This window comes from Lithobates pipiens, unplaced genomic scaffold (genome assembly GCF_037356315.1).
Source record: "Lithobates pipiens isolate NorthernLeopardFrog02 unplaced genomic scaffold, aLitPip1_a1.2 Scaffold_1, whole genome shotgun sequence".
Classification (NCBI taxonomy): domain Eukaryota; kingdom Metazoa; phylum Chordata; class Amphibia; order Anura; family Ranidae; genus Lithobates; species Lithobates pipiens.
In genome coordinates, this window is record NW_027507685.1 from 107,475,961 (window position 1) to 107,493,917 (window position 17,957).

The 17,957-nt window shown below is 42.0% G+C and overlaps 1 protein-coding gene across 1 annotated transcript in view; it reads right to left on the bottom strand.

Annotated features, from left to right (window-relative positions):
* LOC143961886 (semaphorin-3F-like) overlaps nt 1-15,328 on the bottom strand; it is a gene marked incomplete at its 3' end in the record, with an annotated part of 149,795 nt that extends 134,467 nt beyond the window's left edge. The window contains 1 exon segment of the mRNA XM_077471252.1: nt 14,617-15,328. Coding sequence (XP_077327378.1) covers nt 14,617-14,706 — 90 coding nt within the window.
* Between the last annotated feature and the right edge of the window lie 2,629 nt (nt 15,329-17,957).

Here is a 17,957-nt window from a genome sequence, read left to right on the forward strand (position 1 = left end):
AAAGATGCAAGGGTCTGTCAGGAGTCCAGAAACTCATTGACCTTTTATACACACACACACACTAATTACAAGCAAACAGATCACAGGTGAGGATGGTTAACTTTAATAGCCATTCAAACCCCTTTGTGTCAACTTGTGTGCATGTTATCAGGCCAAAATCACCAGGGCATGTAAACTTTTGATCAGGGTCATTTGGGTAGTTTCTGTTGTGATTATGATTTAAAAAGAGTAAACGCGGATGATTGATAATAAATGGCTTCAGACAAACACTAATCACAAGAGAAAGGAAAATGTTTGTGTTATCATTCATATTCTCTGAAGAAATTATAAATTCTGCCAGGGTATGTAAACTTATGAGCACAATTGTAATTATTTTACTCATTAAACTGCAATTTCCTTTATAGCATTTGTGTTACACATTTTTTTCTGGATTTTTTGTTGATATCCTGTCCCTTCCAATTAAAATACACCTATGATAAAAAAAAAAATGGATCTTTAATTTCTTTGTAAGTGGGCAAACTTACAAAATCTGCAGGGGATCAAATAATTATTTTCCACACTGTACCTCTCCCTTGGCCAGGAGCCCACCCCACTGACTTACCCCACAAACACAACAAGGTATATAAAATATCAATAGATACTTCTCCTTCGGCCAAAAGCCCACCCCACATACACATCAAGGCTATATAATATATCAATAGATACCTCTTTCTTCAGCCAGGAGCCCGCCCACATACATATCAAGGTATATATCAATAGATACCTCTCCCTTGGCCTGGAGCCCACCCCACTGACTCAAATTATTTGATCCCCCGCAGATTGTGTAAATTTGTTCTCTTACAAAGAAATTAAGGGTCTATAATTTTTGTCATACACCACAAGGTATTCAATATATCAATAGACACCTCTACCAGGAATCCAACCCACTGACTCAACCAACCTACTGTACACTACAAGGCATATAATATATCAAATAGATACCTCTCCCTCCGGCCAGGAGCCCACCCCACATACACAAGGTATATATCAAGAGATACCTCTACCTTGGCCAGGAGCCCAACCAACATACACCACAAGATATATAATATATCAATAGATACCAGATCTTCTCAAACCTTGCCTGTTCATCTTTTAGGATACTGGCCATTTTTCCAATAAGCATGATCCAGGAAATTGGTAATATTGACCTCAGATGATTTCCACACTCTTTCTATACATATGTTTGCAGTCAGGAACATGTAAAAAAAATGGTGCCAGATAGGGTGTTAAAATTCCTAATTGCAGAGATTCCCAGACACTCTCTGACACCTATCTTTTACATATTCCTGACTGCAAAAATATCTATAGAAGGGGCTTGGAAATCATCTGGGGTCAATATTCCCAATTATGGAGATTTCCAGACACTTTTAGGTATCTTATGATGTTGGCCACTAAAACATCCATAGCAAGGACATAGAAACCATTTATGTTCCATATTACCAATTGTGGAGATTGTAGGCACCCTTAGAAATGTATCTTTTACATGTTCCTAACCAAAGAAAATTCATAGAAAAGGGCATGGGAATCATCTGTGGTCAATATTACCTATTTTGGAGAATCCCAGACACTCTGAGACCCATCTTTTACATGTTCCTGGGCAAAAAATATCCATAGCAAGTGTATGACTATGGACCCATCTGTGGTCAATGTTACCAACTGCATTCCCAGATGAGTTTATTTCCCTGCTATGTAAATTCTTTTTAGTCAGGAACACATTAAAGATAAGTGTATGAGCGTGTCTGGGACTCTTTGAAATTGCTAATATTGTCCACAGGTGAAATGCACTTGCTATGGATATTTTTTCTCGGTCAGAAACATGTAAAAGATGCGTTTCCGAGGATGTCTGGGATTCCTCAAAACTGGTACTATATTGACCACAGATTATTAGCATGCCCTTGCTGTTGATATTTTTTGTGGCCAGCATCATGTAAAAGATAACTGCCTGAGAGCGTCTAGGAATCCCCGCAATTGAAAATATTTGTAGGTAGGTGCAGTCTACTTTCTCTATAACAGGTGGAGAGGAAGTCAAGAGGAATTTGGTTTCTCTATGATTTCCTGGGTCACTAGGGAAGTTATCCCATTCGATGTTGCGTCCCATGTGCCTCTAGCAGCCATCTTGGGCCCTAGCTTTCAGGTTTGGCACCAATTTTTGCAAGTCGGTAGAGTAGGGACAGGTACCCTGCCAATAGATACCAGATCTTCTCAAACCTTGCCTGTTCATCCTTTAGGATCCTGACCCTTTTTCCATGAAGCATGATCCATGAAATTGGTGAGATGATTTAGCAGGGAAAGGTCCCTGATGAGGTGGGAAAGGGTTAGGCTTGCAACATCTCTGGACAGCTACCTGCTTGGGCATGAGACGGCCAGGCCGCATTCTGTGCCTCTCAACAGGCAATGTCCGTTCGGCTGAAACCTGCTCTCTACACACTTTTGGGCATGTGAGTGTTCCTGATTGGGCTGCCTTCCCACTGGGTTTTCTGTGAACTGCCTTTGCATTATTTCAATATAAGTTATTTCCTCACCCTAGGACTGTGTGTGTTATTGCTGCTGCACCCCACCTATATATTGACCATGGGCAATTTCTATACCATTGCTATGGATATTTTTCAACCAGAAACATGTAAAAGATAAGTGAGAGTTGACAATTGAGAGTGTCTGAGAATCTCTTCAATTGGTTTATTTAATAGGGCAGTACTGGGATTCTTGGGAAATATGGTTGGCTACAACAATATATCAAAGAATGTACTCTTGTCCAGTAGCTTTTCATTTCAGGATAAGTCCACCAGGCGTGGAACACTGTTCAAGCCTACCAACTCCCCCTGAAAACAGGTCAAAGGCTACAAGGAACAATTTTGAAAGCCAGGTGGGTACCAGAAACCAACATGAAAGGACTTTGTAGCAAGCTTCAACGAGGGTTATATTAGATAACCCTTTGTGTATGCTTGTTGTTTATGTAGTCAGTCCTTCACTCAAGCCCAATTTAGGTGGCCAAGCCAATCTGTCTGAAAGTTTGTTTGACATGGTGGAGAGCAATTGACGCCACCGCTATCTCATCTCCTGCTCGCATCTGGTTTCAAATACATTTCTAGTGGTGGTGTACTCTTTTTGGACAGCGTCCTTACATCCATTTCTATGGTAAGGGCAGTACACAAAACGTAACTGCTACAGTAAGAGCATGAGCACACCTCTGCGCATAGAGACATAGCTTAATAAGTATGGCCACTGACACAAATTGACCCTCTGTCTGTTTTCCTCTTTAATGGCCCCTCCTTTAATATCCTCTCCCCTTAATAAAAGTTCTTAAAGTAAATCTATCAGGAGCGAGATATGGAGGCTGCCACTGTGAACCTCATGGAAATACCAGCTGGCAGGCCGCCATGATTACCCTCCAGCACAATCTGAGCCACCGGCCCAAAACAATTATGTAGATAAGAAAAATACTTATCTGGTTCTGGTGACCTACAGTTCTATTTTCGGTACACCCCTTATTTTACAAGGAGTGATGTCATCATTGTTTGCCAGATAATCAGCCATTGAAAGTAGTGTGGAGATCGTCATAGTAATTATATATATATATATATATATATATATATATATATATATATAAAAATAAAGCTGTGTTTATTGCTATACAGAAAAGTGCAAGTGCTCATCTTCCTGTTGACACCAAATCCTCTCCTATGTGAAGCGTGCCAGGACAGCATCCATGGTTCCTCCATTGAACAGTAATTAAAGGTTACCTAAAATTATTTGCACACTGGATATTTATGTGCATCTCTAAAAAGGGGAAAAAAAGTTCCAAAATTGGAAGCCAGGAATTATTCTATAAAAGAAAAAAAAAAAAAAAGGAGAAGAAAGAAAAAAAAATCCCTCAAACCGACAATGTTCAGGAAGTGGTGCAGGCATTGCATTTCAGGGTCAGATTGGGATGCAAATGTACTTTGTGGAAAAGACAATTGTACCTTCGGCCCGGGGCTTTCATGGGATTTGGGTGTAAGGAAAGGAGCGTGAGAATATAGAGCAGGATAAAGGAAGTTTGTTATAACAGGCTGGCCTTCAGAAGGAAGCACGGGGCCGTGAACGTATATTTTTAGTAGCGGTGTGGTCTCTTTTTGGATTTTTTTTTTTTGAAGGGATGTAAGGCTTTCCTATCCTGACATAATTGCCGGTGGACTTTCATGACGCGTGGAAGCCGATTGCCGGGATTGCAACACCGACTCATTTATAGTCAGACCAATTCGGAGCCGGATTTAAGAGTCTGTGCCAAAGATCATTTTTGTACTTCCTTAAAACTAACGCCTTCTTGTAAAAACTATCTCTTTGCTGTGGAGATGGTCATTTCAAGTCAACTGTTCCAATTACATTAATTATTTGGAAAAGAAAAGAACAGAAAAGAAAAAAAAAAGGAAAGAAAGAAAGAAAGAAAGAAAGAAAGAAAGAAAGAAAGAAAGAAAAAGAAAGAAAGAAAGAAGAAAAGAAAAAGAAAGAAGAAAAGATAAGAAAAAAGGGAAGACATGAAAAATAAAAAAGTAAAAAGCATAAAGAAAAGAAAAAAAAAAAAGTTACATGAACTTTTGAGGCAGATTTATACATTTTCAGCCTCACACACTTCAATAGAAGTTCCTGAAAATGCCTTTGGTTGGTGCTTTGTCTTGGCTAAAACAAAAATCGCCTGAAGCTTGCATGCACATGGAAAACGCTTAAAATACACTTCTAAAACGCTCATACACGCTCACAAAAATGCTCAAATAAAAACGCCTGAAAATCGCTTTTCTCAGGTGTGAATGCAGCTGACTACATCTAGATGGCTCCAGTCAACACTAAAGGCATTTTAGGAGCAGATAAAAGGGAACTTCATCACCCTCAATGTTTCTTTTTTTTTTTTTTAGCTCCCCTCTAACTTTTTTGCTGGGGTTATCCTTAATTTAAAAAAAAAACTTGCATACCCAGGAAATCCAACTTTGTCCTGTTGCGATTTGTTGTTCTGCTGTTGCACACCAGGTTCCATACCACCATCTTTTTTTCTGACGTCATTGAGAGCCAGCTGTCTCTTCTTGATTCAGGCAGCTGGCCTCTTGATCATGTGCTGATCCACCCGCCCCTCCACCAGCTCCTTGGGCGCTCTGCTGCTTCACACTGGGTGTCAAGCCACCAATTTCCTTGCTGATGTCATCTGGAGCCGGCTGTCTTTTCCTTGCTCAGACAGCTGGCTCCCTGATGAAGTGCCACGAGATCCACCCTCCTATAGGCCTATCTGCCACTGCACACTGGGTCTCATGCCAACATCTTCCTTTCTGATGTCATCATGGAGCTGGCTGTCTCTTCCTGGCTCAGGCAGTCAGCCTCCTGATGAGTGCCACCTGATCCCATTTCTCAAGGTCCTCAGGCCCCTGCACACCGGGTCTTGTGCCACCAACTTTCTTTCTGATGTGGACAAGAGCTGGCTGTCTCTTCCTGGCTCAGTCAGCTGACCCACTGATGTTGCATCACCAGATCCACCCTCCTTCGGGTCCATCTGACTCTGCACACTGGGTCTCATGCCACTATGTTCCTTTCTGATGTCATCAAGAACTGGCTGTCTCTTCCTGGTTCAGGAAGGAGCCAGCTCCCTGATGACGTGCCTCCAAGTTCGCCCTCTTCTGGCCGCTGTGTTTAAGCTGAAACCCCATAGAATATGGGACGTACATATCTCAGAAGGCTTCATAGCCCACCAGGCCCTACACCACCATCTTCCTTTCTGACATAATCAAGAGCTGTCTGTCTCTTCCTGGTTCAGGCAGACAGACCCCTGCTGATGCACCACCAGGTCTACCTGCCACTCCAGTGCTTCACACCAAATCCCACGCTGCCATCTTCCTTTCGGACATCATTGTGAGCCAGCTATTTCTTCTGGGTTCTGGTAGCCGGCCAACTGATGAAGTACCACTACGTTTACCTTCCTCCAGGACCATCTACTGCTCCGATGCTGCACACTGGGTCCCATGCTTACCAGCTTTCTTTCCGATGTCAAGAGCAGGCAGACTCTTCCTGACTCAGGCAGCCAGAACCCTGATGATGGACCACCAGGTTCACCTGCCACTCCAGTGTTTCACACCAAGTCCCATGCTGCTGTCTTACTTTCTGACATAATTGTGAGCCAGCTGTTTCTTCTAGGTTCTTGTAGCCGGCCTACTGATGAAGCTCCACCATGTTCACCCACCTCCAGGTCCATCTACTGCTCCGATGCTGCACCATCTTTCTTTCTGATGTCATTAAGAGCCGGCTACCTCTTCCTCGTTCAGGCAGCCAGACCCCTGATAACAAGCCACCAGGTCCTCCCACTACTACAGTACTTGACACCAAGTCCCATGCTGCCATCTTCCATTCTGATGTCACAGCTGTCTCTTCTGGATTCATGCAGCCAGCCCACTGATGACGTGCCACCAGGTGCAAGCTCCTCCAGGTCTATCTACAGCTCCGATACTGCACACCAGGTCTCAGGCTGCCGTCTTCCTTTTTGGTGTCATCGGGAGCTGGCTGTCTCTTCCTGGATCAGGCAGCCAGACCCCTGATAATGCACCACCAGTTCCACCCACCACTCCAGTAATTCACATCACATCCCATGCTGCTATCTTCCCTTCTGATGTCATTGTGAGCCAGCTGTATCTTCTGGGTCCATGCAGCCAGGCCCACTGATGACATGCCACCAGGTGAAAGCTCCTCCAGGTCCATCTACCGCTTTGGTGCTGCACACCAGGTCCCATTCTGACACCTTCCTTTCTGGTGTTGTTGGGAGCTGGCTGTCTCTTCCATGGTCAGGCAGCAGAACCCCCCCCCCGATGAAGCACCACAAGGTCCAGCCTCCTCTGGCCGATGCCTCCTGGGATATGTGACATGTATATCCCAGGAGGCTTCAGAAGTGGAAGAGGAAAAAAATGTTTTTTGGATTGCAGGGAGGGAGAGGACTGTAGGGATAAAAAGTGCTTTTACTGAGTAAAGGTCCGCTTAAAGTTGGGTGGAAAAATAGCACCACTGCAGTAGTTACAATTATAAAAGTATACAGAAGAAGAACTTATATTAGTAAAGATGTTTCACCTTTAACTTCTTAAAGGATGGTTGCTTCTTTTTCTTTTGCTCAAAAACGGTATCAAAACTTGGAAGTTGTTTACACGGACCTGCAGAAAATACTGAACCTATGCACAAAAGCCATGCACTGGTGTTTTGTCTATGTACATGCCGCGTTGTAGGAGGCCCCATCAGTGCCAAACCTCATTTGTCAAAATAAAGAGTGACAAAAGGAGGCATTCACCCCTCTTTCCCTTCTCGCCAGCCCTTCTGCATTCCACCAATAGGATTTTACTTTTTAAACAGTTTCGGGCAGATGATTTTTGATTGGCTGCCAAGAATGACTGCACTTTAAAACATTGCTCTTTGCCTTACAAAACACGTGGCATTCCGCCGCTCCAATATTTAATCCACAACAAGCTTTCTTATTTAAAGTAAGAGCATCGTATGAAGGAGATTCACACAATCGTACACCAAACCCTAGCATAACGAAACAAATAATGCTTGCAGCACCTAGTTTGTCAAAATGTACAGGCTGGCAAACTTCAGGTGATTACCCATTGTACTTTGTTGATAAGCCAGGGCAATCTACAATCATGTTTGTACAATTTACTACTATTGATTAGCAGTTGTATGTGGAGTGAAGGAAAGGTCACAGGATGGTCAGATTGTTTGCAAGCAAATAACCATAAAAGCTGGCAATCATGGAAAAATCTGAAATAACCACCAGGAAAGCTGGTAATCATGGAAAACGTGGAAATAACCATAAAAGCTGGCAATCATGGATAAAGCTGAAATAACCAGGAAAGCTGGCAATCATGGAAAAAGCTGAAATAACCAGGAAAGCTGGCAATCAGGGAAAAAGCTGAAATAACCAGGAAAGCTGGCAATCATAAAAAGCTGAAATGACCATAAAAGCTGGCAATTGTCAAAAAAATCTGAAATAATCAGGAAAGCTGGCAATCATAAAAAAAGCTGAAATAACCATATAAGATGGCAATCATAAAAATAAATAAAGCCGAAGTAACCAGGAAAGCTGGCAATCATGGAAAAAGCTGGAATAACCAGGAAAGATGGCAATCATAAAAAAGCTGAGATAACCATAAAAGCTGTCAATCAGGAAAAAGACTGAAATAACCAGGAAAGCTGGCAATCAAGAAAAATGTTGAAAGAACCATAAAAGCTGGCAATCATTAAAAAAAAAAAAAAAAAGCTGAAGTAACCAGGGAAGTTGGCAATTATGGAAAAAGCTGGAATAACCAGGAAAGCTGACAATCATAAAAAAGCTGAAATAACCATAAAAGCTGGCAATCATGGAAAAAGGTAAAATAACCAGGAAAGCTGGCAATCATGGACAAAGCTGAAATAACCAGGAAAGCTGGCAATCAAGAAAAATGTTGAAATAACCATAAAAGCTGGCAATCATGAAAACAGCTATATAAAATAAAAATAAAAATACAGAAAAGCTGGCAATCATAAAAAAGCTGAAATAACCATAAAAGCTGGCAATCATACAAAAAGCTGAAATAAAAGATAAAACAATCATAAAATTTTTTAAAAAAGCTGAAGTAATCAGGAAAGTTGGCAATCATGGATAAAGCTGAAATAACCAGGAAAGCTGGCAATCATGGAAAAAGCTGAAGCAACCAAGAAAGCTGGCAATCATAAAAAAAGCTGAAATAACCATAAAAGCTGTAAAAAAAAAAAAGCTGAAGTAACCAGGAAAGTTGGAAATCATGAAAAAAGCCGAAATACCATAAAAGCTGGCAATCATGGAAAAATGTGAAATAACCAGGAAAGCTGGCAATCATAAAAAAGCTGAAATAACCATACAAGCTGGAAATCATACAAAAAGCTGAAATAAAAGATAAAACAATCATAAAAAATAAAAAAAAAGCTGAAGTAACCAGGAAAGTTGGCTATCATGGATAAAGCTGAAATAACCAGGAAAGCTGGCAATCATAAAAAAGCTGAAATAACCATAAAAGCTGGAGATTATGGATAAAGCTGGAATAACCATAAAAGCTGGCAATCATGAAAAAAAGCGGAAATAACCATAAAAGCAGGTGATTATGGAAAAATCTGAAATAACCAGGAAAGCTGGCAATCATGGTGAATTTAAATAACGCACTAGAGACGGGCATTTGTAAACCTTTAAAGCAGGGGGTCTCAAACTGGTGGCCCTTCAACTGTTGCAGAACTACAAGCCCTATCATTTCTCTGCTGGTGGGAGTCATGCTTGTACCCGTCAGCATTGCAATGCCTCACAGGACTTGTAGTTCGGCAACAGCTGGAGGGCCTCCAGTTCGAGGCCTCTGCTTTAAAGCAATGATTACTAATGTTTAAAGTACAAATTTTGCAATCATTTTTCTTTCACTATGAGTAAGACAGCATACTACTCATAGTGTTTGCAACACTCCAATGCAGAAGCATGTTCGGTCTATGAAGAACAAGAACAATTGTTGGGGGGGGGGGGGGGTTACTTAATGCCCATTGTTTTATGGATTTTAAAAGCTGGAAATCACCCAAGAAGTGTCTCGGGTTAACGTCTGCCCTGATGATTTCCCCTCCAAAGGGTTAAGGAGTCTAATTGCTCTCTTTTTTGGCAGAGGAACCATTTCAGGCTTTAGAAAAAGGAAGAATGCGATCTGTCAGTTTGGCTTTTCTCAGCTTCGTGTACAAGAGAGCAACTACCACCTCTCAAACCTGGGACACCTCGTACCAGGCACTAGATACCGAATGGCTTGTGTTATTCCCCCCCCCCCCCATCTCCATCCAACTCTTAGGGTTGGTATGGGAGGGCGAGCAGGAGAACATGCTGGAAGGTAGAACAGAATGGGCAAGGCGAAAAAAAACATAAAAAGGGATAAAGTGAAGGAGAGAGAAAGTGAGAGCTGTGCAGAGAAGGATGGAGGGACGAGGTTGAAGAGCAAACCTTCGGAATGACTAGACAGGGTGGAGACTTGTAGAGGGAGATGTACTTGTCAACTACAAAAGGTGAGAGAAGGACAAGTCAGGAGTATGACACAGTGATAGGGTGTGAATAGAGACACAGCCAGTGGTTGAATAGCTACCGTACTGCGTTCTACGACAGAAAACATGAATACAAGCAATCCCAGCACAGCAACAGTAAACAAGGAACAAAGCACTTAATATCAGTGGATGGAAAAACTGAAAAAAAAAAATGATTTACACCAGCCTTTCTCAACCCTTTCAACACAGAGGAACCCTTGAAATAACTTTTCAGTCTAAGGGAACCCCTGTAAAAAATGACTAGATGTACAACTCATGATACATTTGTGTGATGGTCAGTGGGAAGAATGCTCCTTACATTGGTGGTCAGTGGGAAGAATGTTCCTTACATTGGTGATCAGTGAGAAGAATGTTCCTTACATTGGTGATCAGTGAGAAGAATGTTCCTTACATTGGTGATCAGTGAGAAGAATGTTCCTTACATTGGTGATCAGTGAGAAGAATGTTCCTTACATTGGTGATCAGTGAGAAGAATGTTCCTTACATTGGTGATCAGTGAGAAGAATGTCCCTTACGGGGGGGAGAACACTCCTTACATTGGTGGTAAGGGGGAAGAATGTCTCTTACGTTGGTGGTCAGTGGGAAGAATGGTCCTTGCACTGGTGGCCAGCGGGACGAACGTCCCTTACACTGGTGACCAGTGGGAAGAATGCTCCCTACACTTGTGGACATTGGAAAGAATTACCCCCTTACAGATAGCTAAAACGAGCAATGGTGTCAATGGGAACTGGGAGGCACAAGTTGCTCAACAAAGCCCAAGCAACCTCTGGAGGAACCCTAGGGGTCCATCGAACCCTGGTTGAGAAACAATGATTTACACAAGCTCCATGAGGTTATCTTGATAGCTAATTGGGTTCTAAAAAAAGTCTTTCTTCGTACTAAGTTAGCCAATAAATGATATATCTTTACCCTAGCCTTGGGACGTCACCTTGAAGGGTCAAATGTGGGCAAACAGCTCAGAAGAAATCTGAAAACTAAAAGCAACCCAAAGGATAAAATAAAGCCATGAAGCTTAAACCAAGAGACGTAGATGATTAACTAGACTTGATGGCTTTGGGTTCCTACAACCCTCACCATTGCTGAATAGATCTCAGCAAGGATAGTTTTTTGTTATCCTAGGAGGTGGGCAATAATTCCCAAACATAAAAGTGTCACCATGGTGCATGGGAATAAACACATACCCATCTAAGCTAGGAACCTACAGGTCTATGCAAAAACGAGAGCGTTGGGGGGCTGGATGGTGCACAACAGATGCTGTCTACACAGCCAACATAAAGTTCTACTCAAACTTTTAAACACATTTGATTTACTAAAACCGGAAGAGTGCAAAATCTGGTGCAGCTCTGCCTAGAAACCAATCAGCTTCCATGGGTTTTATTGTCAAATCTTAGTTGAACAAGCTGAAGTTAGAATCCGATTGGCTACCATGCAGATTTTGAACTCTCCAGTTTTAGTAAATCAATCCCACAGTATTTTAAAGGCAGGACGACGAGATAATAAACTTTTTTTTTCTTTTATCTCGCGGTCATGACAAATTTGTCATGGCAGCATTTGTGACCTGATTTGCTGGATTAGGCCTGAAAAGCTGTTCAAATTTCGCATGGTGCCAAATGGGTATGTCTTTGGATTTTCCGTGGATGCCTACAAAATTTGCCCTCCATTTATTCACTAATCCCGCATTAAAAACAAGACAATGATGGGGTTTTAGCTCAGTAATAAAATGACGGCGGTCCGCAAAGGGGAAGGTGTTCCCTTTGCGCAGCCATTTGCCCCCAGATGGGGTGTGCAAAGGGGAAGGTGTTCCCTTTGTGTACCATTTGGCCCCAGATGGGGTATGCAAAGGGGAAGGTGTTCCCTTTGCGCACCATTTGCCCCCCAGATGGAGTGTGCTAAGGGGTAGGTGTTCCCTTTGCGCACCATTTGCCCCCAGATGGGGTGTGCAAAGGGGAAGGTGTTCCCTTTGTGTACCATTTGCCCCCAAACAACTTTGGTATGACCAAAAAAGTATTATTTCTACTGTAGGAATTTATACACACTAGCTTATCTGTGGAACCTTCACAAACATAAAAAGACCATTTATAAATGGACACTATGGGGGGGGGGGGTCGATTTACCGGAGAGTGCAAAATTTGGTGCTGGACAGAAACCAATCAGCTTCCAGGTTTGTTTGTGTTTTTTTTGTGCCAAAGTTTACTTGAACAAGCTGAAGTTAGAAGCCGATTGGCTCCAGATTCTGAGTGCTCCAGCGTTACTAAATCAACCCCTATGGATACTTCAAAAGCCTGCAGAGGCATAATGGAAGAAGAGAGGCATCCCGTACCATTTGCAACAATCACAATTTCATTGTCCTTAGTAAGGATATTAAAATCAATGCTGTAGGTTAGAAGGGAAACTGAGCACATTGTCTTTAATTATTCTTTATTTGTGGTTAATGCTCAGTCCATACATAAAAAAAACATACAAACTGTAACAAAAAATTGTAACCTCATAAAATTAAATACACTTTAGGGGGGTATTTAGTAAAACTGGAGAGTGCAAAATCTGGTGCAGCTCTGCAATAGAACCCAATCAGCTTCCAGGATTTGTTGGCAAAGCTTAACCAAAACAAGCTGAAGTTAGATGCCGATTGGCTACCATGCACAGCAGCACCAGATTTTGCACACTCCGGTTTTAGTAAATGGCTACTTCAAAAGCCTGCAGAGGCATAATGGAAGAAGACAGGCACCCCATACCATTTGCAATAATCATTATTATTTCATTGTCCTGAGTAAATGTTGTAGGGAAACTGAGCAAATTTGAAGAATTACTCTTTATTTGCTGTTAATATTGGATGCATACGTAAAGAAAGCAAAAAACCAACAAAAACTTGTATAAATGAATTAAAATTTAAATTAAATTAAAATTAAATACACTTAAGGGGGGATTTACTAAAACTGGAGTGCAAAATCTGGTGCAACTGTGCATAAAAAAACAAACATTTTTTTTTGTTTGCCAAAGCTTATCGAAATTTTGAAATTTCATGAGTTTTGTAATGGTGCCACCATTGATTTGGAAAATTCGACCAACCAAGCTTTCGATTTCACCTCGTGTTGCTACAGAAAATAAAATTTTGTGGCCGGGAATCCTCATTTTCTCTCCAGGTCACAGCTCATGTGCATTTCTTTTTTCCCCGATTATAGTTCTTGCACGATTCTCCCATCATTGATTGGAAATTTGTTGGCTTTTCCCAAAAAAATTCCAACATACCCAATCACTCAAACTCGATGGCCGCATGAGAAATCGGGCCGTTGCTGCGGCCTCACTAAATGGCGTGAAATTTTTTTTTAAACAAAAATTCATAATCGCGATTTTTAGAAAGAAAATCTGTTTTGAAATTTGACTCATGTATGGCCGGGCTCTAGTTGAACAAGCTGAAGTAGGAAGCAAAATTTATTTCCAAAACAGCAATTATGAATTTTTGTTAAAAAAAATTTCACACCGATTTCTCTTGTGGCCATCGAGTTTGAGTGATCGGGTATGTTGGAATTTTTTGGGGAAAACCAACAAATTTCTAAATCAATGATGGGAGAATCGTGCGACAACTATAATCGAAAAAAATAAATGCACAAAAGCTGTGACCTGGAAAGAAAAAGCAGGATTCCCAGCCACAAATTATTTTCTGTAGCAACACGAGGTGAAATTGAAAGCTTGGTTGGTCGAATTTAGAAACCAATGGTGGCACCATTACAAAATTAAATTTGAAATTTCTAAAGTTCGATAAGCTTTGGCAAAAAATAAATAAATAAATAAAAACCTGGAAGCTGATTGGTTTTTATGCACAGCTGTACCAGATTTTGCACTGTCCGGTTTTAGTAAATCCGAATTAAACTTTAACTTGATCAGAGTCCATGCATAACATGCAACCCGGTATTCAAAATCAATGGTGGCACCATTACAAAAGTTCATGAAATTTCGATATGCTTTGGCAAAAAAAAAAAAGCCTGGAAGTCGATTGGTTTTTATGCACAGCTGCACCAGATTTTGCACTGTCCAGTTTTAGTAAATCCTAATGAAACTTTAACTAGCTTGATCAGAGTCCATGCACAACATGCAACCTGTTATTTGAAATCAATGGTGGCGCCATTACAAAATTCATGAAATTTCTAAATTTCGATAAGCTTTGGCAAAAAAAAAAAAAACACCCTGGAAGCTGATTGTTTTTTATGCACAGCTGCACCAGATTTTGCATGCTCCAGTTTTGGTAAATCCTAATGAAACTTTAACTAACTTGATCAGAGTCCATGCACAACATGCAACCCGGTATTCAAAATCAATGGTGGCACCATTACAAAAGTTCATGAAATTTCTAAATTTCGATAGGCTTTGGCAAAAAAAAAATCCCTGGAAGCTGATTGGTTTTTATGCACAGCTGCACCAGATTTTGCACTGTCCAGTTTTAGTAAATCTTAATGAAACTAACTTGATCAGAGTCCATGCGCAACATGCAATCCGGTTACTTACCTTTCTGGGCTTGCAAATGAAGGTGCGAAAAGGTAAGAGGATGAAGGCAACCCCAATCAGCTGATATGACTTTGCACCAACTGGATCCATACATTACGAGAAGGAAGCATAGCCAACAAAGGCGACATTCGAACCGGCAGACGAACCCTTGCACAGGTAAATATATAAAAAATAAATAAAAAAAAGTACTGGTTGTTGGCAGGTAAATAAGCCGAGAGAAAAGACGACGATGAGTTGGGAAGACCAGTTGGGTGAGGAAATCACAGGTCTGACAGGTAGGTGTGGGAGGACAACTGCATCAGAACAATGGTGACAGTGTCGCAGGTGCTTGCATTCCCAGGATTCTGGCCAGCCAATGGCTTTCCTTACAGTTCTCTGAGCAAAAGGGACATCGGTGGAGTGGGGTGGGAAAGTGACAGACGCAACGGCAAGTCTAACAAAGTGCCACCACACAGAGCAAAGTGAGACAGTAGGAGGGAGGCTCCACTGTGACAGAACCTGACAGCTCCACTTTCAATTCTGTTGAAGTGTGAAGGAGAAGGGGAGAGACACACTGGAGACTGGAGGGAGGGAGGAAGAAAGAGGGACAAGAGAAGACAGAAATGGGAAGGGGGGGGGGGGGAGACAAAAAAAGAGCGAATAAGAGTAAGCACAGAGGGAGGGCCAACACAGCTAGAGGTATGAGGGAGGAGAGAACATTGAAGGAAAAGGGAAAAGGACAGAACAAACTACCTGATTCTTTCAATTCACACAAGAGGGAGAGAGTGCAAGGAGAACCAGAAGAAGACAAGGATCTTCTGTTTGGTGAGGAGCAACCACCAAGAAAACAAAAAACAAAAACCCAACACCTGAAGAGAGAACACAATAAAAGCCAACTGAGGAGGAGGAGAGTTAAGGAGGGGTAATGGAGAAAGCATGATGTACGAGGGTGGAGAGAGGGGCAGAAGAGGGAAAGGAGGACCCAGCAATACCTGAACCGAGAGCTGAAGACAGAATGTGGACAACTGTGCCTCAACATGGAGAAAGACTCCCAAGTGTCGCTACAATGCAATTAACCTCTGACAAGCCAACCACCACACAGGAATAACTTGGCACAAAAGCAAACGTCATTTGAAACCTCCCGTAGGTCGTGCCAATTCTTCCGCTAATTCGTAGACTATTCCGGGCAGATAAAAAAAACGTAACCGGTCAATATAGCCCGCTCTTTCAAAGATTAACACCTTTGTCTGTTGGGTGGCAATTGCGTTTTATCAACTGCAAAGTTACGCCCCTATTCAATCGATTCCGGGCAATTTTAAAAGCTTTTTTTGCGCATTTTTCTCTCCATATGCAAATTTTACATTTTTTTGGGGAGTTTCGGGAGTTTTTGTTTTGGCCAATGGAAAGCAGCAGCATCTGTGATATCATGTGATTTGCTAAAACTGGAGTGTGTGGAATCTGGTGCAGTTCTGCATGGGTGGCTAATCAGCTTCTAACTTCCGCTTCAGCGAATAACCTCTTGCTGGCCAGCCCCCGCAGTTATACTGCGGCAGGTTGGCTAAGCTGCGCAAAAATCGCTGCACCGGTACGGGTGGTCCCTTTAAAGTTCTATTTCACCATTTGGTAGAGCACATTTTGAGTCACGCTAAATTGAAAAAGCGTGCGCCCGCCGCCGGAGCCGATGTGTGTGGGCGCGATTTGTCCACTTGCGATTGCTCCTCAGAGAGCCAGAACGGGGATCTGTCAATGTAAACCAACAGATCCCTCGTCTGTTACTAGTTATCATGAACAACGATCTGTCTCCTCCTCCAGTCAGTCCACTCCCCCCCCACAGGTTAAAAATACCTCCCTAGGGAACACATTTAACCCCTTGATCGCCCCCCTAGTGTTAACCACTTCCCTGCCAATATCATTTATACAGTGATCAGTGGCTATTTTTAGCTCTGATCACAGTAATAATGTCACTGGTCCCATAAAAGTGTCAAATCTGTCCGCCGCAATGTCGCAGTATCACTAAAAATCGCTGATGCCGCCATTACTAGTAAAAAAAAAAAAAATTATCATAAAAATGTCATAAATATATCCCCTATTTTGTAGCCGCTATAGCTTTTGCGCAAACCAATCAATATACGCTTATTGTAATTTGTTTTTACCAAAAATATGTTGAAGAATACAGATTGGCCTAAACTGATGAAGAAATTAGTTTATTTTTATTTTTTTACATTAGAGCAAAAAGTAAATACTATCGGACTTTTTTCATTTATAAATAAAAACCGCCGAGGTGATCAAATACCACCAAAAGAAAGCTCTATTTGCGGGAAAAAAAGGACCTAAATTTTGTTTAGGTACAGCGCCACATGACCGCGCAATTGTCAGCTAAAGCGACACGGTGCCGTATCGCAAAAAAAAAGAAAAAAATGGCCTTGTCATTAAGGGGGTAAATCCTTCCAGGCCTGAAGTGGTTAAAGTAGTTCTAAAGGCAGAAGGTTCTTGGCACTGAGCATGCACAAATATTCGGCCTCTGGACGAACAGCCTTTGGGCCAAGCGGACGCATATTCGTGCGCAAATAGAGCTGCGCCGAGAGCACGTGCCCTGTGCGGTCTCCCGCCACAGTTACCGGCGGCTAACTGAGAACTCCTGAATCACTGCAAGCAGTGATCGGGAGCTTTCCGATCATGTGAATCAGGCCAGTCACATGATCATAAGTCCTGCCTCCCTGCATTTTAAACCCCTTAAGGGGTCGGCAGGCACTGGCTCCAAGGGGTTAAGTTAAAAATCCTCCTGCGTGCAGCAGCAGCCCCCCCCCCCCCTAAATACTTACCTGAGTCCCATCTCAATTCAGAGATGCTGCATGAGAGCATCAGCTGCCTGGGACTTTCTCCTCATTAGTTGAGACAGCAGCAGGTGCCATTGACTCCCGGCTGCTGTCAATCAAAGTCATTAAAAAAAAAGACTTTTATATCACTTTAACCGCTTCAATGCCGGGCACTTTCACCCCATTCCTGCCCAGGCCAATTTTTTAACTTTCAGCGCTGCCACACTTTGAATGGCAAACACGGTATGCAACACAGTACCCATATGACTTTTTTACCCTTTTTTTTTTTAGACAGATAGAGCTTTCTTTTGGTGGTTTGTAATCACCACTGGGGTTTTTTATTTTTTGCTAAACAAATGAAAAAACACTGAAAAAAATAATTATCTGTTTCGGTTATAATTTTTTTAAAATAAATACGTTTTCTCCTTCACTGGTGTGCGCTGATAAGGGTGCACTGACAGGCAGTGATGTGCACCGAGGGGCACTGTATGAACTGGCATTGAGAAGAAGGCACTAATATGCAGCCCTGATAGGTGGCACTGATAT